This window comes from Jaculus jaculus, chromosome 22 (genome assembly GCF_020740685.1).
Source record: "Jaculus jaculus isolate mJacJac1 chromosome 22, mJacJac1.mat.Y.cur, whole genome shotgun sequence".
NCBI classification, from domain to species: Eukaryota; Metazoa; Chordata; class Mammalia; order Rodentia; family Dipodidae; genus Jaculus; species Jaculus jaculus.
This window is the reverse complement of record NC_059123.1, coordinates 8,750,236-8,773,281: the sequence shown is the minus strand read 5'-3', so window position 1 is coordinate 8,773,281 and position 23,046 is coordinate 8,750,236. Positions and strand designations below refer to the sequence as shown.

The following is a 23,046-nucleotide window of genomic DNA, read 5'->3' as shown; positions in this document are numbered from 1 at the left end:
CATATGTTTAGGAATTGAAGAATACTAAATTGGCAGTGTTGGTTAACTTACAAAGATCACTAAGTGAAATGACAGAATCTAGGCATAAAGCTTAGTGAGGTGAGTAAGAGCCCACTTGGAGTGCCCTTACTGACAGCTCATCTTACTGTTACAGGTCGTTCTGTTTTACTGGAACAGCCACGGAAGTCAGGTTCCAAAGTCATTAGCCATATGCTCAGCAGCCATGGAGGAGAAATTTTTTTGCATGTCCTTAGCAGTTCTCGGTCCATTCTAGAGGACCCGCCTTCGATTAGTGAAGGATGTGGTGGAAGAGTCACAGACTACAGGATCACAGTAAGACTTCGTTATCAACTAGCAAGTCATTATTGGATTCTTTTTATGTGCTAAGACATGGAAGCGTGGTTTGGAAGAAGTTGACAGTTACTTCAAGTAGGCCTGTCTGTCAGTGTTCCTGTCTGTGTTATATATTGAGCACTTACTGACACGCTCTGGGCTGCACTGAGGCAGTAAAGTTAAACAGTGTGGAAGGACACTGAGCCAGTATTCTGGGTAGAGTTTAATTGTGCTACTTCAGGTGGCAAATAGCCACCTTTGAATGTTTGGGTGGCCTCTCCTTTAACATTTGTATTGACAGGCTCATACACTGAAGTTGGGTGCCTTTTTGAGAAATTCTGTTGTTCTGATTTTAATTTTCCATCATCACCTTTCACGTGTAGTGTTCAAGTGTATGTGGAAATTGGATGTGGTTTATCCATAAACCACAAAGTATGACACAGTTAAGTACCTGTCCCTCGACTAGGCTCATCTTTTCATATAGTCATTTTAATGGCCAAACCAATCAGGATTCATTTTGGCAAAGTGAGAGCATGCCAACATTTTAGAAACGAAATGAAAGCATTAAATGACTGAAATTCCATCATTCAAAGATGAGCACTGTTAACATTTTGATGTTTTATCAAAGTAATTTTAAATAATCGAATTGGATTTCCAATGTGATTAACTTGTGTTTTTATATGATAGGAAATAGTGATTGCAGGAGTGAGATGAAAAGAGTGGTGCTGGGCATTCATTCCGTGGGTGGGGGTGTGTTGGGGCATTTTTCATGGCCATGCATGAAAGCTGATAGGCTTCAAGTTCAAATGAGGGAGGACAGGGGTGGGGGCACTGCCAGGGAACCGCAGGACTGAGACAGCAGGCAGACTGTTACATGTGACCCACACTGAAACATTAGAAATAGTGTCTAACTTTATCTTATTTGGTTATCATTAGGATTTTGGTGAATTTATGAGGGAAAACAGATTAACTCCTTTTCTAGACCCCAGATATAAAATCGATGGAAGCCTTGAGATCCCTTTGGAGCGAGCAAAAGATCAGTTAGAAAAACACACCCGTTATTGGCCTATGATTATTTCACAAACCACCATTTTCAACATGCAAGCGGTAAGTGTGGAATAGCTTCACTTTTCTTCTACATTATTTGAAGATTTGTATATATACTTGTAGAAGAAAATTTAAGTCTTTAAGTTATGTAATTTTTCAAGCAAGGAAATAGGGGTTTACTCCAGGTAAAGAATGAGTAGTTGAGAACTGAAGTAATAGTTGCAGATTCTCCTGACTGTGGTGATCTGTAGTCAGTCAAGTTCTTCCCTAATGCTTTGACATCTTTCAAGACAGATTTTCTTTCTTTCTTTTTTTTTTTTTAAATGACCTAACAGGTAGTTCCATTAGCCAGTGTAATTGTGAAAGAATCTTTGACAGAAGAAGATGTGTTAAACTGTCAAAAAACTATCTACAACTTAGTTGACATGGAAAGAAAAAATGATCCTCTGCCTATTTCCACAGTTGGAACGAGAGGAAAGGGCCCTAAAAGGTAGCGTTTTTTTTCTTGATTCCTTCTACATCACATGTACCTGATACAGATTGCTTAAGATGACTTACCCTGTGTGGAATCCGTGTGAGGGTGTGTACATATACATGTGTACGTATGATGGACAGCAGATAGTGGACATGGATACTTGCAACTTAGAATTCTACCAGTAACTGTCCAGTAAAAGGAAAGAGTTGCATATTAATTTCCTTCTACTTTACAGTAAGGAGTGACACTTGAATACTGTTTATCGCTTAGGTATGCAAACATAGAAGAGCATTTCTGAGAATGCTGTTGTAATCTTTGCTGCAGAGATGAACAGTACCGTATCATGTGGAATGAACTAGAAACCCTTGTCCGAGCCCATATCAACAACTCCGAGAAACATCAGAGAGTTTTGGAGTGTCTGATGGCATGCAGGAGTAAACCACCTGAGGAGGAGGAGCGGAAGAAGCGAGGAAGAAAGAGGGAGGACAAAGAGGACAAGTCAGAGAAAGCAGCAAAGGATTACGAGCAGGACAGACCATGGCAGGATTCAGAGAGGTGACTTTTGGTGCCGTGTCACCAGGGTGCTCTGCATACCATATTCTGCTTATAGCCCTTCATTTAACACGTGCTTATTCATCCTTTTGTTGTTTTTTGGGGGGGAGGGTTGAAGTAGAGTCTTGCTTTAGCCCAGGCTGACCTGGAATTCACTGTGTAGTCTCAAGCTGGCCTCCAACTCATAATGATCCTCTTACCTCTGTCTCCCAAATGCTGGGATTACAGGTGTGCGCCACCATGCCTGCTTTGGACCCTTTTGCTTAGCGGGCAAGTACTGTACAGGCTGAGCGGTCTCCTCAGCCCTTATTAAATGCACTTACTTGGTTTTAGATAGAACTTTATGGTTAGTCTCTAGGTTTGTTTTGTGGTGTCAGATATGTTTTGTAAACAAGGTATGGTGCCATATACCTGTAATCCTAGCACACATTAGGTGAAGGCCAGGTGACCAGAGGTTTAAGGTCATTTTGCCTATAGAGGGAATTTGAAAACAGTTTGCATTATGTGAGATCCTGTCTCAAAAACCAACAAAAAATTGTTGTTCAAAGATAATTTAATAATTGAAGCACTTGAAGACGTGAAAGCTTAACTCATTTTCTCACTGTCCCTCTACAAGATTGAAAGGGATCTTAGAACGTGGAAAGGAAGAGTTGGCTGAAGCCGAGATTATAAAGGATTCTCCTGACTCCCCAGAGCCTCCAAATAAAAAGCCTTTCATGGAAATGGATGAGACTCCACAAGTGGAGAAATCAAAAGGTGAGGAAGGCACAGCCTTGGCAGCTGAGCTCACAGATCCCACTAAGCTCGTCTGCAGGGGTACTGCTCCGTGTCTGTGAGCCAGAGTTTCTACATGTCCTTGCAGTTCCCCTCACAGCCTTCAAAGAGCTAGGACAAGTAAAGCCTCTGCTTGAACTGCAAATCTCCTGGTACTCCATCAAGTGCCGCATTACTGGTGACAGACTTTTACTTTTTTTTTTTTTTTTTTTTTGAGGTAGGGTCTCCTAGCCCAGGCTTACCTGGACTTCTCTATGTAGTCCCAGGCTAGCTTTGAACTCACAGTGATCCTACCACCTCTGCCTCCCAAGTACTGGGATTAAAGGCAGTACTACTGTTTTCAGTTATGAAAATTTCCACGCATATAAATCATTGTGCCTTGCTGATAGTCCTCCCTCACCACCCTCTCCTGTTCTTCCTTCTCTCACATGTTCCTCGTCGTGCTCTTACCTGTCACAAATATATGTGGACACATATGTTTGTGTGTATGTACAACTACTGCTGATTAAGATACAGTATGTGATGTCTTTGTTATTTTTCCCAACTCTTATTTATAGACTGAAAGTTTTAATTTTATCTCAGAGTTCTAGGCATAAAAGATAGGATTTGGGGATGTCATTCTTGGCCTCAGTGTCCTTGAAGGTCATCTGGATTCTGTCTAGGACACATGTGGGAAGTCATCAGATTGATTGGTATTTTTACCCCCCCCCTTTTTGAGTAAAACAAAGAAGATTTATTGAGGGAAAAGGTGGTAAACCCTCAAAGTGTTATTTTGATTAGCACCCAAAGAAGAAAAAGGAAAAAGAGAGAAGTTACACTTTCTGAGATAGAAGATAGAACTCACAAAAGCAGGTAAACTCTAGTGAGGGTCCGGGAGCAACTGCCCTGATGAGTGTCTTGCTGTGGTGCCTTTCCTGAGGCAGCAAGACCCCCATGCTGGCCAGATGGCCCTCACTAGTAGCCCCCCAGGGAGGAGGAAGTGGCTTGCTCCTTACGTATGTGGGTCAGTGTGCATAGCGTGGTACGTTCATGCCACGGGTGCACACTGATGTGCTCTTCAGCCCACTAGTTTCCTTGACATTAGAGATCGGGTCACACTGAGATAGTCTTCCCACTTTTTGCCTATCTGCATTGATCAGAGTATTGAGAATCATCGGATTTAAGTAAATGGCTATTGGTAAATTATTGTTGCCTTTCATATGTGAGGGTACTACTATGGATTAGAAATTGAGGTATGCCTTAAGACAATGTATTAGCACCGGTTGAAAAATAGAAACAAGGGCTGGAGAGATGGCTTAGCGGTTAAGCACTTGCCTGTGAAGCCTAAGGACCCCGGTTCAAGGCTCAGTTCCCCAGGTCCCACGTTAGCCAGATGCACAAGGGGGCGCATGCGTCTGGAGTTCGTTTGCAGAGGCTGGAAGCCCTGGCGCGCCCATTCTCTCTCCCTCCCTCTATCTGTTTTTCTCTCTCAAATAAATAAATAAAAAATGAACAACAACAAAAAAATTTTTCAAAAGAAAAATAGAAACAAAAAGTAGCATTTATATAGGCAAAATTGCAGATACCCTAAGAAACATGTGGTCTATAGAATGGAGTATATTTAGCGCAGGAATAATTATTGTCCCAACTGCCCACTCTTTCTCTTGGAATTCTTATATGCCCCTCAGGTTTCATCTTAAATGACAACTTTTCCAAGAAGAAGATCCCTGACCGCCTACACAGGCTGCGTGCTGCTGGTTCGCACTTCCTCCACGCCCCCGGCCTGCCGTTCTGGCAGCACGGGGCTCGCGGCACTATCGTCTCTCTGCCGCTCTTGATCTCCGCCATGCTAACTGCCTGCACGATCACTACCACCCAGCACAGTCCCTGCTCTACTGCTCTGAGTTCAGTTCTCTTCTGAATGAAGGAGTAAATGAGTAAATATATGTATGAATGTTTAGAGCCGAGCGTGGTAGCCCACGCTTTTAATCCCAGCACTCAGGAGGCAGAGGAGGGAGGATCACCTCGAGGTTGAGGCCACACTGAGGCTACATAGTAAATTCCAGGCCAGCCTGGGCTAGAGTTGAAACCCTAAGTCAAAAAACAAACAAGTTTAGAAAGAGAGCAGGAGAGATGGATGAGTGATTAATATGCCCATCCATGTTTGATTCCCCAGATCTCATATAAGCCAGATACATGTGGTGATGCATACACAAGGTGGTGTACATGTCTGGAGTTCAATTACAGTGGCTGGAGGCCTGGCCTGCCAATTCTTTTTATATATTTATATTTTTTTATATAAATCATTTTTATTTATTTATTTGAGAGTGACAGAGAGAGAGGGAAAGAAACACAAAGAGAGAATGGGCGCGCCAGGGCTTCCAGCCACTGCAAATGAATTCCAGACTCTTGCGCCCCCTTGTGCATCTGGCTAACGTGGGTCCTGGGGAATCGAGCCTCGAACCGGAGTCGTTAGGTTTCACAGTCAAGCACTTAACCGCTAAGCCATCTCTCCAGCTCCTGCCAATTCTTTTTCTGTCTCTCTAAAAAAAAAAAAAAAAAAAAAAAAAAAAAAGTTTAGGTGCTAGAGAGGTGGCTTAGCAGTTAGGTGCTTGCCTGGCAAGCCTAAGGACCCAGTTCAAGGCTCGATTACCCACGACCCACATTAGCCAGATGCACAAGGGGTGCACATGTCTGGAGATCCTTTGCAGTGGCTAGAGGCCCTGGCGTTCCCATTCTGTACCTATCTGCCTCTTTCTCTGTCTGTTGCTCTCAAACAAATAAACAAATAAAAGAAAAAAATATTCCTTTAGCCTGCTTTTGTTGTGGAATGTCCTTGTTTCTCCGTCTATTTGAATGGATAGCTTTGCAGGATAAAGTAACATTGGTTGACAGTTGTTATCTTTCAGAACTTGGAATATGTCACTCCAAGCCCTTCTGTCCTTTAAAGTTTGTGTTGAGTAATCTGTGATCCTGATGGGCTTGCCTTTGTAGATAACTTGGTTTTTCTCTCTAACTGCTTTCACTAATTCTCTGGTTTGTACGTTTGGTAGGTTACTTATAATATGGCGAGAAGTTCTTTCCAGGTTTTGTCTGGTTGGTGTTCTAAAGGATTCCTATGTCTGCATTGGCACCTCTTTCCCAATTTGGGTGAAGTTTTCTTCTATGATTTTGTTTAAAACGCCTACTATGCCTTTGGAGTGAAAGTCTTCTTCTACTATGCCCTAAATTCTTATGTTTGATCTTTTGTAGTGTCCCAAATATCTTGAAATTCCCATACATACTTTCCTATTAGTTTGGCTTTCTCTTTTCTGGACTGTATTAGATCTGCCACCTGGTCTTCTAGCTTAGATATTCTGTCCTCTCTTTCATCCATTCTACTGGTGAGATTTTCTCCAGAGTTTTTATTTCATTAAGTGTGTTCTTCATTGCTAGTACTTCTGACTGATTTTTCTTTATTATTTCTATTTCCTTATTTATGTCTTGTATTGACCTCCTTATTTCATTAAATTGGTGTCCTGTGTCATCTTTGATTCCTTTGATTTCCTCTTTCATTCCTTTGTTTTCCTCTTTGACTTCTTTGAGCATATTTATAATCATTCTTTTGAAATCTTTCTCAAGCATTGCCTCCAATTCATTCTCACTGGAGGTCATTTCTGATGCATTAATACTTTTTGGTGGATTTATATTGTCTTGATTTTTGGTGTTTCTTGTATTATAATGTATATATTTTTGCATCTTGGATTAATTTAATGCTTGGATTTTCTAGTTAGCTGCAGTATTATTAGATGTATTAATCAATCTGATGTTATATATGTTCAGGGTTGGAGCTTAAGGTGCTAGGTTTGGATCTCCATAGTATCTACAAAAGTGACCCTAGGTTTGCCTGCTATGAGAGTATTCAAGTAGGCTGAGTGGAACAAAATACAGGCAGATTCTAAAATTTAAACAATGTACACATTCAATGAAAAACAGCACAGAGTATTTATGCAAGAGTAGGTATTATGACCACCAGATCCTCTAACAAAGTCACTGTCCCTTAGGATGTGTGGTGTCCCACACCCTTAATCCTGTCAACAAGGAGGTTAAGATTTCTGGTCTGTCGAGTGTTCCAAGTCAGCTTGTGACCAAGTGAGACCCTTCCCTAATGTACAACAGAAGAGGAAACAAAGCCACTATAAATCAAGAAGCAACAAATAACTAGCCCAAAATATAGCTTATTGAAGAATGGCAAATCCGACCAACTTAACTGGAAGTCTAATTTCACTTTTATTTAAACAAATCATACACATAGAAACCAGCTGGCACTTGGTGAAATATGAGCTGTTAGTGAATTAAGACACTGACACTTCCCTGAAGACATTGGCATGGTATGAGGATAATCAGTTTGATTATAAACCATTATCTGTCCTTACAGCTTCCTCATATACTTGAAAAATGTTTGCTTTCTTTTCCAGTCTATTTTATAACCTATTATTTCTAAATCTTCATCTCTCTCTCTCTCTCTTTTTGAGGTAGGGTTTCACTCTAGTCCAGGTTGACCTGGAATTCACTATGTTCACTCAGGGTGGCCTTAAACTCAAAGTGATCCTCTCTGGTGGCTTGATTCAGGTGTCCCCCATAAACTTAGGTGTTCTGAATGCTGGGTTGCCAGCCGATGGGAGATTTGGGAATTAACGCCTCCCAGAGGCAGTGTATTGTTAGGGGCAGGCTTAAGGGAACTATAGCCAGTGTCCCCTTGCCAATGTTTAGCACATTCTCCTATTGCTGTTGTCCACCTTATGTTGGCCAAGGGGTGATGTCCACCCTCTGCTCATGCCTTTGTTTTCCCGTGCCATCATGGAGCTTCCCCTTGAGCCTGTAAACCAAAGTAAACTTTTTTTCCCATACATATTGCTGTTGGTCAAGTGTTTCCTGGCAGCAGTGTAAACCTGACTGCAACATCCTCCCACTTCTGCCTCTTGAGTGCTGGGATAAAAGGCATGCACCACCATGCCGGGCTTCATGTCTCTCTCTCTCTCTTTTTTTTTTTTTTTCCGAGGTAGGGTCTCACTTTAGCACAGGCTGACCTGGAATTCACTATGTGGTCTCAGGGTGGCCTTGAACTCACAACAATCCTCCTACCTCTGCCTCCGAGTGCTGGGATTAAAGGCATGCGCCACCACAACTGGTTTTTATGTCTCTTTTTGATCAGCATCTTACCTGAGCTTTTATCAGACTTGAGTTTCATGTGGGTTGGATGTGACCTCCCTGGACTCTCCCCCAGTCCACTTTGCATTTGCTTTCCTGCTGCCTTCAAAGCTGGCTTGTTTTCAGTGTGCCTCTGCATTTGTGGAAATGTGCTTCACTTTCTGGGAACGAAAATGCAGGAACAGAGAAACCAAATAGTCATTTTGTTGACAAGTTGGCATTGAGTAAAAGATAAAAATACTTAGGAGAGTTTTTAGAGCAGTACCATTTTGGGTGATTTTAATTGTTCCTTTATGATTTGGGCTGCTGTTCAATTTTTTATTAATGACAATTTATTAGTTCTATTAAAAGAAACAAAATTTGGGGCCTGGGGAGCAGGCTTAGTGCCCGCAGAAGTGTGAGGACCTGAGTGGACACTCAGCACTCACGTCAGGAACAGATGTGGGGGGCGAGCCCGTGATCCCAGTGCTGGGGGACAGACGAGAGGGTCCGCGGGGCTTTTGGGGATGGTAGTCTAGCTGGATCGGTGAGCTCCAGGTTTAGTGAGAGACCCTGTCTTGAAAACACAAGGTAGGGCCGGCAAGATGGATCTGTGGTTAAAGGCCCTTGTGTACAAAGGCTGACAGCTGGGTTTGCTTCTCAGTACCCATTAAGGAACATGCACACACTGGCACACGCTCTGCAGTCGGTTTGTAGTAAAGAGGCCCTGGCACACACATTTGTTTTCTTTCTCTGCAAATAAGTAAATAAAATCATTCAAAAAATAAATAAATATGTGGCACAGAAAAAAAATCATAAAATTTGAAACTTGTTTATACAGCATTAGTAACTCTTTTTTACTTTTATTTATTTATTTATTTATTTGAGAGAGAGAGGAGACAGAGGGAGAATGGGCATCCAGCCACTGCAAACGAGCTCCAGATGCATGTGCCCCCTTATGCATTTGACTTACGTGGGTCCTGGGGAATTGAACCAAGGTCCTTTGGCTTTGCAAACAAGTGCCTTAGCCTCTAAGCCATCTCTCTAGCCCCTTAGTAACTCTTTCTGATAAACTGTTCTGTGAGTTTAGACACTGCATGAAGTGAATTTACCACCCAGTTATTCCTCTGCTTTGGCCCTCTGTAGTCGCCCTGTACTCAGTCTCAGTGCTCCTGTGGTTCTGCCTTTCTCGAGTGTCTTACCACTGCGGTTAAGTACTAGGCTGTCTTCTGCAGTGAGCCTCTTTCACAGGCAGTGTGCTTGAGAGCCATCTGTGTTTCGTGTGCACTGGTAATTGTTCTTTTTACTCTGCGGCTAACTTGTTTTTTGTAGCCTGTTACTCCAGAGTGGCTGTACAGTTTATATTCTGGTTGATCGGCATCCTTGTTAGTACTTGTGTTAGTAGCCACCCCCCGGGTCTGTGTGGCCTGTGGCTTCCTCTTCCTCCTTGGCTTCCTCTTCCTCCTTGGCTTCCTCTTCCTCCTCACTGGCGCTGCTGTCAGGGTTGTTTTTTCCATTTTCTCAAGGTAAGGTCTCACTTTAGCACAGGCTGACCTGGAATTCACTATGTAGTCTCAGGGTGGCCTTGAACTCACAGCAATCCTCCTACCTCAGCCTCCTGAGTGCTGGGATCAAAGGCATGCGCCAGCACACCCAGCTTCAGGGTTATTCTTGTTGTTTTAGCCATTTTTCTAGGTCTGTGTAGTTGCTTCATGATCTCATCTTTCTCCTCACTGCTGGTGAGCCTTTTTTCATTTGCTCAGTTGTCATTTTCTGTTCGGTTTGTTTTTTTTTCAAGGCAGGGTCTCTAGCTCAGGCTGACCTGGAACTCAGGGATCTTCCTACCTCTGCCTGCCTAATTCTGGGATGACAGGTGTGTGCCACCATGTCCAGCCCAGTTCTCATTTTCTCTTTTAAAAGAATAAATATTTATTTATTTAAGAGTGAGAGAGGGAATGAATGAACATTCCAGGGCTTGTAGCCATTGCAGATGAACTCCAAACGCATGTACCACCTTGAGCATCTGGTTTATGGGGGTACTGGAGAATTGAACATGGGTCCTTAGGCTTCATGGGCATATATGCCTTAACCACTGAGCCACCTCTCCAACCCTCAGTGGTCGCTTTCTGTGTTTTCTTAGCTAAAGAATCCATTCACATATCTTTCCCATTTTCAGATTATTCGTTTTCTTTTTGTTGATGTTTAATGATTTTCTTAGCTGATATGTGAGTTGGAGACACTCTCCTACTGTGTTGCCTTTCCTTCTGTCGATGGTGGAGCTGAAAAGCAGAAGTAGCTAATTTTGGCAAAATCAAATATATCAGTTTTTGCTTTTGTGGTATTGGTAAGAAATGTAACCCAAGGTCTTGTTTCCTTTTAAGGAACTTAAGGCTTTAAGCTATATATATATTTTTTCTGGTGCTGAGGACCAACCAGGGCCTCTGCCACAGGCCTACATGGTAGCCTTCGTTACTTCTGACTCCAGTGCGAAGGCTCCAGGACTCGTCCTTTGTGTGCAGCGGCACTTGTTGAAAAGACAAGTGTTTTCACTGGCTTGTCCTGCGTGTTTCTCTCAAGTCAGTTGACTCTACATGAGTGCTTCTGGCTCCCTTTATTTCTGTTCTGTGTCTCTGTCCTTTCACCAGGGCTGCTGTCACAGGCACTGCGATGACTGTCTGTCCTGGAGTCTGGCAGTGAAGGGTTCTCCGACCCTTTTCTTTCCCAGGGTTGTTTTGGCTCTTTAATTCTTTTGCTTTCTGTTGTGCAGGAAAAGTTAACATGGTGCTCTGGTCATCACAAAGACTGCCCTTTGCTGGTACCTTAGAACTTGGATTTTGAGACTCTTCCTAGATAGTGAAGTCATACTACCTACCTGACATTTGAAATTGTCACCAGCTTTCCTTCTGGAAGTGCGACATGTTGGTTATGAAGTTGCCTATATAGATAGCTCCGATAAAAACTCTTGAGTCTTAGACTCCTAAGTCTGTCTGTGTGTCTTTCTCTCTCTCACACACACCCTTGCATTTTTGCCTCTAGAGGAAGCATGTGCTCTGTGGGACCCTCAACAGAGACAGAGCTGGGGAAGTGGGCGCTTCTGCCATGTTTCCCCTCAGTTGATCTGACCATGTATCTTCACTATGGTGCTGAAGTAATCCTTTTTTTTAAGGTTTTTTTGTTGTTGTTGTTGTTCATTTTTTATTTATTTATTTGAGAGCAACAGAGAAATAGGGAGAGAGAGAATAGGTGTGCCAGGGCCTCCAGCCACTGGAAATGAACACCAGACACGTGCACCCCCTTGTGCATATGGCTAATGTGGGTCCTGGGGAATCGAACCTTGAACCGGGGTCCTTAGGATTCACAGGCAAGTGCTTAAACTCTAAGCCATCACTCCAGCCTGTGCTGAAGTAATTCTTTGTCATGAGTACAACTTTTGTCAGGTGACTCCTCCAGCAAATCACTGAACTGGTCATGAATTTTGGGGATCCTGATAAATATGTACATTGTAGAATCAGGACAGTGTGATGGCCTAAGCTGTATAAAATGAACAGTAGAGCTAAAGGAAGAGTTGTTGAATTTGTAAACTTAGAGGTAATAAACTTTTTTCCACCCTTTTCCCTCTTCTTTCTGATGTACACAGGCCCAGTGTCCTTGTTATCCTTGTGGAGTAACAGAATCAACACTGCCAACTCCAGGAAGCATCAGGAGTTTGCTGGACGTTTGAACTCTGTCAACAACAGAGCTGAGTTATATCAACACCTTAAGGAGGAAAACGGGTCTGTGCTCTTTATTATGGAACCTGGTTGTGTTCGTGTACCTTGAGAACCTGCCTATTTGTGTGGTCAGCAATTTCTTACTACTGTTAGGCACTAATTTAACCTGTGGCCTATCGGAGGGACAATTAACTTGTTTCATTCTTGGTATATTACTGATAATTGCCATGAAAGTATTTACTCCATGTACTATTCTATGTTAGTTTTCAATGCTTTCTAGCATGATAGAGGGAAAAAAAATCAGAGAGCATTGAATCTCCATAGCAAAGGAAATATTTTCCTGCCAGGTAATAACAGTCTTAAGATGTAGGTTATAACATTTTAGGCCTTTTAGAAGAAATCCCAAATGCATTTGCTAAAGGGATAAGAAATGGACCTTCTTTAATATTCTTTTTTTTTTTAATTTATTTTTATTTGAGACAGAGAGAGTGGGTACACCAGGGCTTCTAGCTACCACAAACGAACTCCAGATGCATGTGTCACCTTGTGCATCTAGCTTATGTGGGACCTGGAGGATTAAACCTGGGTTCTTAGGCTTCGCAGGGAAGCGCGTTAACCGCTAAGCCATCTCTCCAGCCCTAAACAAAAAAAACATTAACTTAATTTTACATTCATCATCATGTCTTTATTTAAAAAGGCATCCTTGTTTCACACAATTATTTTTCTGCTAGTCTTGATTTTTAAATGAGGAAAACTTCTGAGATTTCTTTTTGCTAATTTTAAAGCTCATGCAAGACTAAAAATGATCAAGCATGCAGAAGATGTAATTAGAAAAGTAATGTGTACTTTAATGTGTGTGGTGCTGGCAGCCAGTGGATAGTCCTTATATTGCTATGCTTTCTTACTTGTTTTTCATCATTATAATATGGTTACTGGGCTGGAGAGATGGATTAGTGGTTAAGGTGCTTGTCTGCAAAGCCTAAGGACCCCAGGTTTGATTCCCCAGAACCCACATAAACCAGATGCACAAGGTGCACTTGGATCTGGAGTTCATTTGCAATAGCTAGAGGCAGTGGCATGCCCCCCCACCCCGTCTCTGTGTGTGTGTCTCCTAAATGAATAAATAAATAAATTACTATAAAAATAAAAAAACATGGTTACTGATGCAAAGATCCTGGCCTGGGTGCCCTGATGTCATAGTCTCCTATCAAAAGGTGGAAATGCTGCTCTCTAGGAAATGTATCTTTGAATAGATTTTTTTTCTTATTTTTTTTTAAAGCCTAAATTATATACTCAAATCAATACAACTTATTTTTTATTTTTATTTACTTATTTGACAGAGAAAGGGGGGAGGAGAGAGAATATGGGCATGCTAGGCTCTACAGCCACTACAAACAAACTCCAGATGCGTGTGCCCCCTTGTGCATCTGGCTAACATGGGTTCTGGGGAATTGAACCTAGGTCCTTTGGCTTTGCAGGTGAATGCCTTAACTGCTAAGCCATCTCTCCAGCCCTTTTTCTTATTTTTCTTAGAGAAGGAAGAGAGGATAACAAAATAAATCTGTGACCTAAAAATTTTTTTTTAAATATTTTATTTTTGCCAGTCATGGTGGTGTACTCCTTTAATCCCAGCACTTGGAAGGCAGAGGTAGGAGGATCACTGTGAGTTCGAGGCCACCCAGAGACTACATAGTGAATTCCAGCTTGGCTTGGGCCAGAGCAAGACCCTACCTTGAAAAACCAAAAAAAAAAATATATATATAGATAGATAGATAGATAGATAGATAGATAGATATAGATATAGATATAGATATAGATATAGATATAGATATAGATATAGATATAGATATGGGGGTGTAAAGAGAATGGGCATGCCAGGGTCTTTAGCTACTGCAAGCAAACTCCAGATGCATGCACCATCTAGTGTGTCTGGCTTTGTGTGGTTACTGGGGAATCAAACCTGGGTCCTTAGGCTTTGCAGGCTGGCGCCTTAACCACTAAGCCATCTCTCCAGCCCTGAAATAGTCTTAAAGAAGTCCACTCACTCTCCAGGTTCAGTTCTCTTACTTCTGCAGATGAGGAAGTTGGATTAGCTAGAGCCCCCTCCTTAGCTCCCCCCACACACACACACACTCATGTTCTTCTAGGCTGTGAGTATATTAGGGGTTAGCCCTCAGCTGTAAAGTTGATCATAATATGGACAGTTAGTGAATGTCTTAATATGTCAACTCATTTCCCCTTTTTTTCCAGGATGGAGACAACAGAAAATGGAAAAGCCAGCCGCCAGTGAAGAGTGACTTGAAAACCACACTTAGTATATTACAAGAGTATTTTGGGCAGAATTTGATATAAGTACTTTATAGCAAGATTGTATAGCTATGTTGCCTGGACTGGTTTTTACATTTTTAAATATTTCCACAAAATATCTTCTTTTGTATAATAATATTGGCAAAGTCAAAAATACACACTTGAGATTTGTCCTCCCAAATCATACATGTTTATTTTATAATAAAAGGTGTTCCCTCTGGAAATGTTTTTTTTTAATTCTTAGGTTTCTCTTTGCCAAATAAAACTATGAAACTATATGAAATAAAAATATTTGGAGTGTTATTTTAGAACAGAGATATTGTTCATTAAATAACTTATGGCCGTGTTCAATCATTTTAAATATTTGATGAGGACTAGAGAGATGGCTTAGTGGTTAAAGCACTTACCTGCAAAGCCTAAAGACCCAGGTTCAGTTCCTTGGTACCCACTGAAGTCAGTGTGCATATGTCTGGAGTTTGTAGTAGATAGAGAACCTGGCGTACCCATTCTCATTGTCTTTCTCTCTCAAGTTAAATAATTTTTTTAAAAAATCAGCCTGGACAGTACACAGTTTGACTTGGGGACCATCAGCAGCTGTTGAACTCTTCAGTGTTACACCTGTCTTCCTGATTGATAACGAACAAAGGTGTTCTTGTTTCAGATCAAACACTACAGCATTTTGTTTAGATTGATTTATGAGGTGTTCAGTTACTTGCTTTGTTATTTCTGACATGTCAGTTAAATCATCAATATAAATGCAAAGCTGTAGGATACAAAAGCATCTAAATGCTGCTTTCTTAGGGAAGTGTGGGCAAAGTAAGCCAATCTAGAAATTCCCACAAATAAAGATTTGAAGCATTAGACTTAATTTAAGAGCTTGCAGTGTCTGAATTTGCACTTGTAACTCTATGATCTCTCAGTGCCTTACAGGAGCATATTAGATTGAGCCATAGAGAATTACTACTTTATATGCCAAAGATAATTGAATATTGGCAACTTGGTAGGGTTCCAATTTTGCATGTATATTCTGTCTGAATATTCAGTAGGAACTAAATGTTTGTAAACAAGATCCTCCTGGACAGGCTGCTAACTTAATTTGTGTTTGAGGAAAAGTTTTCTTACCTGTAACGTTTAAAATGATCTGTCTGGGTCTAAGGGATGGCTCAGCAGTTAAGGCCCTTGCCTGCAAAACCTAAGGACATGAATTTGATTCCCCAGGACCCATACGAAGCCAGATACACAGGTGGTGCGTGCATCTGGAGTTCGTTTGCAGTGAGTAGAGGCCCTGGCGCATCCACGTTCTCCCTCCCTCCCTCCCTCCCTCTCTCTCTCTCTCCACCCCCGTCATTCTCTCTCAAATAAATAAAATTTTAAAAGTGAATTGTATAGCCGGTCTCAATCATGAGCAAATGAAGAGGTGCAGGGGATAGAAGGTGATGCTAAGTTGCATGCTCCTCTTACTGTTTTTGTTGTGGTTTTGATCAGAGAGGGCTAATAACCATGAGCTGTCTAGATAGAATTCGAGGTGAACACAGCTATTCTGTATCCTTCCTGCTTTTCCTGGTTATTCTATCCGGCACACCCCACCCCCCAGTCCCTGGGGTAGAGCTGCCCACTTTCAGGGTGAATCTTCCCCTTCAGTTAATCCTCTCTGCAAATACTCTGAAAGACACACCCAGGAGGTGAGCCTCCGCAGTCTCCTGCGTGACCCTGAATGCAGTCAAGTTGACAAGGTTAGCCGGCACACCTAGCAGCGCAGCCTGAAAAGCCAGAGGTGGGTGAAGCTGGAGGCAGGCTGCTGTGTTCAGTCAAGGCCCGTCGCCTGCCTTGAGCGAGGCCAGCTCTGCCGGCCTCACTCCACTGCGCCAGCTCTGTGCTGGCGGCATCACGGTGTGGTTTACATGCTTGGGAGCCCTCTTTGGAACATTTCTTAACTTTCTGTCTGGATACCATTTCAAAGAACTGCTGGTAGCTAAACAGAAGTCTCTTATGCCTGAATATTATATACCTATATTGTAACGGAAAATAAGTCTCTCATGCCTGGATACAATGGCGGACCCTGGGTCCAGGTTAGTTAGTATCAGCCAACAATGCTACAGTCTAGTCAGTGAGCTTAGCAAAACAAAACGCCCCAATCCTCTCTTACAGCTGAGAAAGAAACCCTTTTGTACGTGTAAGGGGCCCACGAGTGCTGGGCATCTTCAGCTGTTGAGCAGCGCGTGAGCAGCCAGGCCGTGGCACCAGTGGCACAAAGAGAACCTTGGGAAGCCAATTCCAGGGTAAGCGCTGCTTTGTGAGCCTGACGGCGATCCGCTCGGTGATTGACTTGCAACCACTGCGCTGCCCTCTTTCCGATGGCCACGTGCTTCTGGAGGGACTGGGGGATGAAATCTGCCTATTGCTGTTACCAGCTGGGTTGGATGATGACCTGGCAAGTTGTTGGGTTGCCCTAGAAGGAGGAAGCACACCCTTTATTCTACTGTTCACCATTAGCTTTCGAAGTGGCTTGTTTCCCCCAGGTTCACTTTTTTTTTTTTTTTTTAATTTTGACCTCTCTATGTAGTTCCCTAACCAGCAGACACTGCATGGCGCTGTTGGCCCTCCTGATATCGGATGCCACATATGACTTGGGGAAGTGAAAGGCTGTCTTCTCTCGTGGTTTTCTGCCCTTTAGCTATTTATTAGAAAGAGGGAAAAGGAAAGCGAGAGAGAATGGGCACGCCAGGATCTCTTGCCACTGCAAGGGAACTCCATTTGCATATACCACTTTGTGCATCTGGCATGATTTTAATTAGGGGAGACTTCATCCCTTCAGGGGTTAACTTGACCTCAAGTGCTGTCTGGCCTTCAGCTTTCTCCCTCTTCCAGCTCTGAGATGCCCTTGTAACCTGCGTGGAGGTGGCTAGATTCTAAGTTCTAAACTAGTCCTTCATATCTTTCTATTTATTTATTTTACTGACAACTTCCATAATTGTAGATAATATCCCATGGTAATTCCCTCCCCCACCCCACTTTCCCCTTTGAAACGCCACTCTCCAACATACCCCTTTCCCCTCTCAGTCAGCCTCTCTTTTACTTTGATGTCTTGATCTTTTCTTCCTATTATGGTCTTGTATAGGTAGTGTCAAGCACTGTGAGGTCATGGATATCCAGGCCATTTTGTGTCTTCAGGAACATGTTGTAAGGAAGGAGTCTACCCTTCCTTTGACTCTTACATTCTTTCTGCTGCCTCTTCCTCAATGGACCCTGAGCCTTGGAAGGTATGATAGAGATATTTCAGTGCTGAGCACTCCTCTGTCGCTTCTCAGCACCATGGTGCCTTCTGAGTCATCCCAACGTCACTGCCATCTGAAAAGAGAAGCTTCTCTAACCAAAAGTGAGAGTAGCATTAATATATGACTATGAACATTAAGAGAAGTGTTACTGGGCAGTTTGGTGAGCATAGTATATACATTTAGCCATACAGCAGCAGACATTACACTCCTAGGGCTCATGACTACTCCTCTCGCAGGTTTTCAGTGTCGGGGATGTGTTCCCTCCCATGGAGCGGGCCTCCAGTCCAATTAGAGGGTGGTTGGTTTCCCCCATAACAGACAGGCCACTATTGTACCTGTCAGCTCATTTGGCCTGGCTGGCCAAACTTAAGGCTTGTCCACTGTTGAGTATCTCCACTGGTGATTTCTCTCCCATTGAACTGCATGCAGTGTAACATTTTCCAGCTTTCTGTCAGCTAGTCTACACGGAGGAGGTTTTCAGCTCAGCTCATTAGTAGTGTGCCTAGTCTCCAAGTCTGGACTAGAAGACTTTTGGAGGAAACTTTTTTTTTAGTATCTGTTGGCTTAAAGCTCAACAGGAGGTTAAGGGTGAGTAATAGATAAAGTACTTGCTCTGCAACTCTTGGATCCCCAGACCCTATGTAATAGCTGGAAGCTCTACGGGGCTTCTGTCATCTTAGCCTGCGGTGAGAAGGGCGCTGGAGACAGGAAAATTCCTCAGATGTTCACAGAAGCAGTGAAGAAGGAAAGAGCCTCAAATTGACGTAGAAGTTGACCTCTGACCACTCAGGTGCCTGCACTTATACACAAGCTCACAAACAAAAATAAAATTTAAAAATAAACACCTGAGGGTCAGGGCTGGAGAGATGGCTTAGTGGTTAAGCACTTGCCTGTGAAGACTAAGAATCCTGGTTCGAGGCTCAATTCTCCAGGACCCACGTAAGCCAGATGCACAAGGGGGCGCACGAGTCTGGAGTTGGTTTGCATTGGCTGGAGGGCCCTGATGCGCCCATTCTGTCTATCTCTTTTTGCCTCTTTCTCCCTTTGTCTGTTGCTTATACATAAATAAAAAATTTAAAAAATCTGAAAGGGCACAAATGCACAGCCTGACAGAAACAATAATGAACTGGTGCTCAAATTTCCACCCATATGGTTTTATTAAATTTTTTATTCATTATTTGTCACGCACAGAATGAGAATGGGAACTCCAGGCCTCCAGCAACTGCAAATGAATTCCAGATGCATGTGCCACCTTGTGCATCTGACTTATGAGAGACCTGGGGAATTGAACTGGGGTCCTTAGGCTTCGCAGGCATGCGCCTTAACTGCTAAACCATCTCTGCAGCCCCAGATGCTGAGTGCTTAATCACCATAATGCCATGAGGTAGACAGGGTCAGTTAAAGATAGTCTTAAGGTTAGCAGTAGAAAATACATGTTGGCAAGCATTTGGTGGTCCATGAGCTTACAACAGGTGGGAAGTGTCTTTCTGAGGTACTGCAGCCATGATGGCTTCAAGTTCCAGTTTTGGGAATCTGAGATAGACCTGAATTGTTAATTTAATGTGTGTGGGTCACAAAATGGGTACTGTGTTTTGAGGTATTTTATTTTATTTTTGTTTTTTTCCAAGGTAGGGTCTAACTCTAGCCCAGGCTGACCTGGAATTCACTATGGAGTCTCAGGGTGGCCTTGAACTCACAGTGATCCTCCTACCTCTGCCTCCCAAGTGCTGGGATTAAAGGCGTGCGCCACCATGCCCGGCTTGTGGGATTTTCTTGAATGTAAATTTTTTCTCTCCCATTCACTCATTGTAAGAATAATGGAAAGTACAGAAAAGGATAGTAATGGGAGCAAGTGTTTAAGCTTTCATGATAGTTACACTAGGCATCCTTAATCTTTCAGTTGTTTACACCTTGAATCATTGAAAACTAAAGAACCACTACAAAGTTATTACTGGTAAATATAAAAAATAGTTTCATATTTCATCAATAAGCTTTTGGACAAGGGTGGGTAACTCCCAAGCTTTGTGGTAGAATACAGGCCGCACAGAGTTATATGGGTAACATTGGCGAGTTCTTGAGGATTTTCTGAAAACCAACTAGTTCCGTGCTGAGAACTGGTCCCTAAAAAGACATCTGATACGGGACGCTGTCATCCATTCAGGTAATGTGAATGGATTAAAACTTCGAACAAGTAATTCAGAGAAGTCATGTACCTCAGCCGACGATAAGTCTCTAGAAGGAGCCTGGGTTTTCATGGCGTCCTGCGTCTCTGGGAACGGGGAGTCTCTTGAAGGAGTCTGGGTTTACATGGCCTCGTGCGTCCAGGGAATGGGGAGTCTTTAGAATGAGGTTTGGTCATGGTGTCGTGTGGCTCAGGGAATGGTGAGTTTCATTAGAATGACCTTGGGGTTTCATTGTCGGTTTACACGATACTTTATCTGGAATAGTGCTAAAGGGATGTGAGATGAGTCAGATGCATCGTCTACAGAGAGTATGTGTGTTTGTACCAGCAGTTGAAACTGCAGATGGCTATACAGTAGATCTGTTTAGAAACGTAAGCACTTTCTGATGTGTGATTAAGAAGCTCTTGGTGGCCCTGTGGATATAACCGGCCAGATGAGTGTCGTGGACTGAACTCATAGTTTCATTGGGATGCTGATAGTGTTTCCCTTGGTGTCAGGACACATGACTGCAAAGGTTTCCAGAGGCCTTTCTTCAGAAAAAGTCTGTCATAGAAGGCCAGGCACTGGATACGTGGCTCCATCTGTAACTGCCTCAGATGGGACAGCTTTGCAAAGGAGAGTGCTGGTTAGTGAAAGGAGGGTTTGTGAGTACCATGCCTGACTGACTTGGTGTGCAGCAAGGCCAGGTCAGGGAGGAGGTTCGAGTTTCTTTATGGTTTCCGGTGTGCCTCTGTACAGTACAGCCCGCAGAGCCTGGGTTTCCCCACAACAGTTACTGTCAGTTCTCCCTGAGGCAAGCCAGAAACCTGTGAAAGGAGCAGTTGTTCCCACCGTGGAGGGCCTCAGCACAGCTGGAGGCTAGGACAGGTTTGCTGTCAGGGACATTTGGTGACAGATTGATTCAGTGGCACTCCTATGAGCTGTAATCTTCTGCAGTTAAGGCACTTGGGGTGTTTGAGATAGTCGTGAGCAGGCTTAGGAACGACCTTGCTTAAAGAAGCTGATGCCCTTCGGACTGAGACACTTGTCTTTTGATGTCTGAGTTGGGTAAGGCAACAGAAAGGCTGCCTTAGTTGTGTGGTCCTTTTAGCTCGCTCTGCTGAGGTAGAGGTCACAATTTCCCTTCACTTGCTGGGACATCTTTGAGAATATTGAATCAGTCTCTTGCCTTCCCTCTGATGTCCTAAATTGCCAGCGGGGCATGCAAACTCAGTTTGCCATTGAGCAACCTGCAGTCCTGTAGAGACCTATTCCTAGCTGGTGCCTCCTACATAGCTACCTAGTAAAGTAAATGGCATGTGTGCACGCTTCAGGAAGGTTCCACTGGTGGTGATGAATGGACTCACCGTCAGTAAGAAGGACACAGGTGGTAGTTTGACAGCATGTGCACCAGAAAGACACTCTTCCATACTCAAGAGTTTTGGCAGCTGCTCTAAGTGATTTCATGTACAGAGGCATGACATGCTATGTATGTTGCAGTGGTTTGAATCAAATGTCCCCCATAAACTCGTATGTCCTGAACCCTTGGTCCCTAGCTGGTGGCAGTTTGGGAGGTGGAGCCTTGCTGGGGGAGGGCTTAGAGGTGTTCTAGCCAGTTCCCCCTTGCTAAAGTTTGGTTCACTCTCCTGCCATTGGTTTCCACCCACTGTGGCACAGGTGACGTCCAGCCTCTGCTCGTGTCCTGCTTTCCCCTGCCCTCACGAAGCTTTCCCCTTAAAACTGTAAGCCAATACGGTTAAGGCAGTTGCCTGTAAAGCCAAAGGATCCTGGTTCAATTCTCCAGAACCCACGTAAGCCAGATGCATAAGGGGGCACAGGCATCTGGAGTTCGTTTGCAGTGGCTGGAGCCTCTGGCACGCCCATACACCCATTCTTTCTCTTTCTCCCTCTTTATCTCTCCCAAATAGATAAATTAATTAAATATATTTTTTAATACTGTAAGCCAAAATTTAAAAAAAAAAAACCTTCCTGCCATCAGCTGTTTTTGGTTGGGCGCTCTATCCTAGCAATGAGAAGATACCTACAACATATGTGAAAGTATTTTATATATTTTGAGTTGCTGTGCATGCACAATTGTTTTGATGTTTTAAAAATTAAAGGCAACTTTCTAGACTAAAACTTTCAAATTTTTAGACTGAGAAAGATAGTAAATGTAAGATAGCAAATGACATGGCAGATGGCGTACATATAGACCACATACAGTACACACACAAAGAAAAATGAAAAAGAAAGAAAGAAAGAAAGAGAGAGAGAAAGAAAGAAAGGAGGGACTGGACAGGTGGTTCAGCAATTACAGGCACTTGCTTGCAAAGCCTGATGACCTGGGTGCAATTCCTCAGTATCTATATGAAGCCTGATGCACAAGTGGCACATGCATCTGGAGTTCATTTACAGTAGCAAGAGGCCATGGTGTGCCCATTCTCTCTCTTTCTGCAAATAAATAAGTGAAAATATTTTTTTTTTAAACTTAACCAAGCTAGTCATAGAAATGAAAGAATTGAAAAAAAAAAAAAAAGTTAAGATTCACGGTGACTGACTGTGGCCAATCAAGAGACACAAACCATCCAGCAAATTGAACAGAGAGGGTTCAATATGAAGTATTAAACCAGGACTGGGACTATAAAGGAGGCTAAGAAAGGTATCTTGGGGCGAGAATGCAGCTCAGTGCTAGGGAGCTTTCCCAGCATGCACAGGGCTCTGGGTCTCATCCTCAGCTAATGGAGAATACCCAAGGAAAAAAAGGTTTGAGGAGGGCTCAATACTGGTAGGTGGGACTTACGCTTTGTGCATTTGGCTTTTCATGGATCCTGGGGAACGGAACCTGGGTCCTTTGGCTTTGCTGGCAAGTGTCTTAACCACTAAGCCATCTCTCCAGTCCCAATTACACTTTGTATTAGTTCCTTTTTGTTGCTGGGACCAAGTACCTGACGAAAAGCAACTGAAGTAGAAAGGAGGTATCTTGGTTCACAGTTTGAGAGGACAGAGGCAGCGCCTGCAGGGAAGGCATGGCGGGCGGGCGGAGCACCTCTTGGTTTGTGCATGATCGGGAAGCAGAACCAGGAATGGGAGCCCGGGCCAGCTACCCGGCTCCTGAGATTCCATAAGCTCCCCAGACTGCCACATGCTGGGGACCACGTGTTGATACGCAGGAGCCTGTAGCACCCACGTGGCAGACGTGTCTTCTGAGTGGCCTGAGCCATAGCTGGACATCAAGCTTGAGGGACAAGCCCTGAAGAATCAGT

General features: G+C 43.3%; 1 protein-coding gene across 1 annotated transcript in view; it reads left to right on the top strand.

The window, feature by feature from the left end:
- The window catches only part of Ints13 (integrator complex subunit 13), a 29,625-nt gene extending 15,055 nt beyond the window's left edge, over positions 1 to 14,570 (top strand). The window contains exons 8-14 of the mRNA XM_045139488.1: positions 155 to 333; positions 1,270 to 1,440; positions 1,716 to 1,870; positions 2,180 to 2,410; positions 3,024 to 3,163; positions 11,967 to 12,102; positions 14,290 to 14,570. Coding sequence (XP_044995423.1) covers positions 155 to 333; positions 1,270 to 1,440; positions 1,716 to 1,870; positions 2,180 to 2,410; positions 3,024 to 3,163; positions 11,967 to 12,102; positions 14,290 to 14,329 — 1,052 coding nt within the window. The 3' untranslated portion in view covers positions 14,330 to 14,570. The remainder of the gene's footprint in view (positions 1 to 154; positions 334 to 1,269; positions 1,441 to 1,715; positions 1,871 to 2,179; positions 2,411 to 3,023; positions 3,164 to 11,966; positions 12,103 to 14,289) is intronic.
- The last annotated feature ends 8,476 nt before the right edge of the window (positions 14,571 to 23,046 follow it).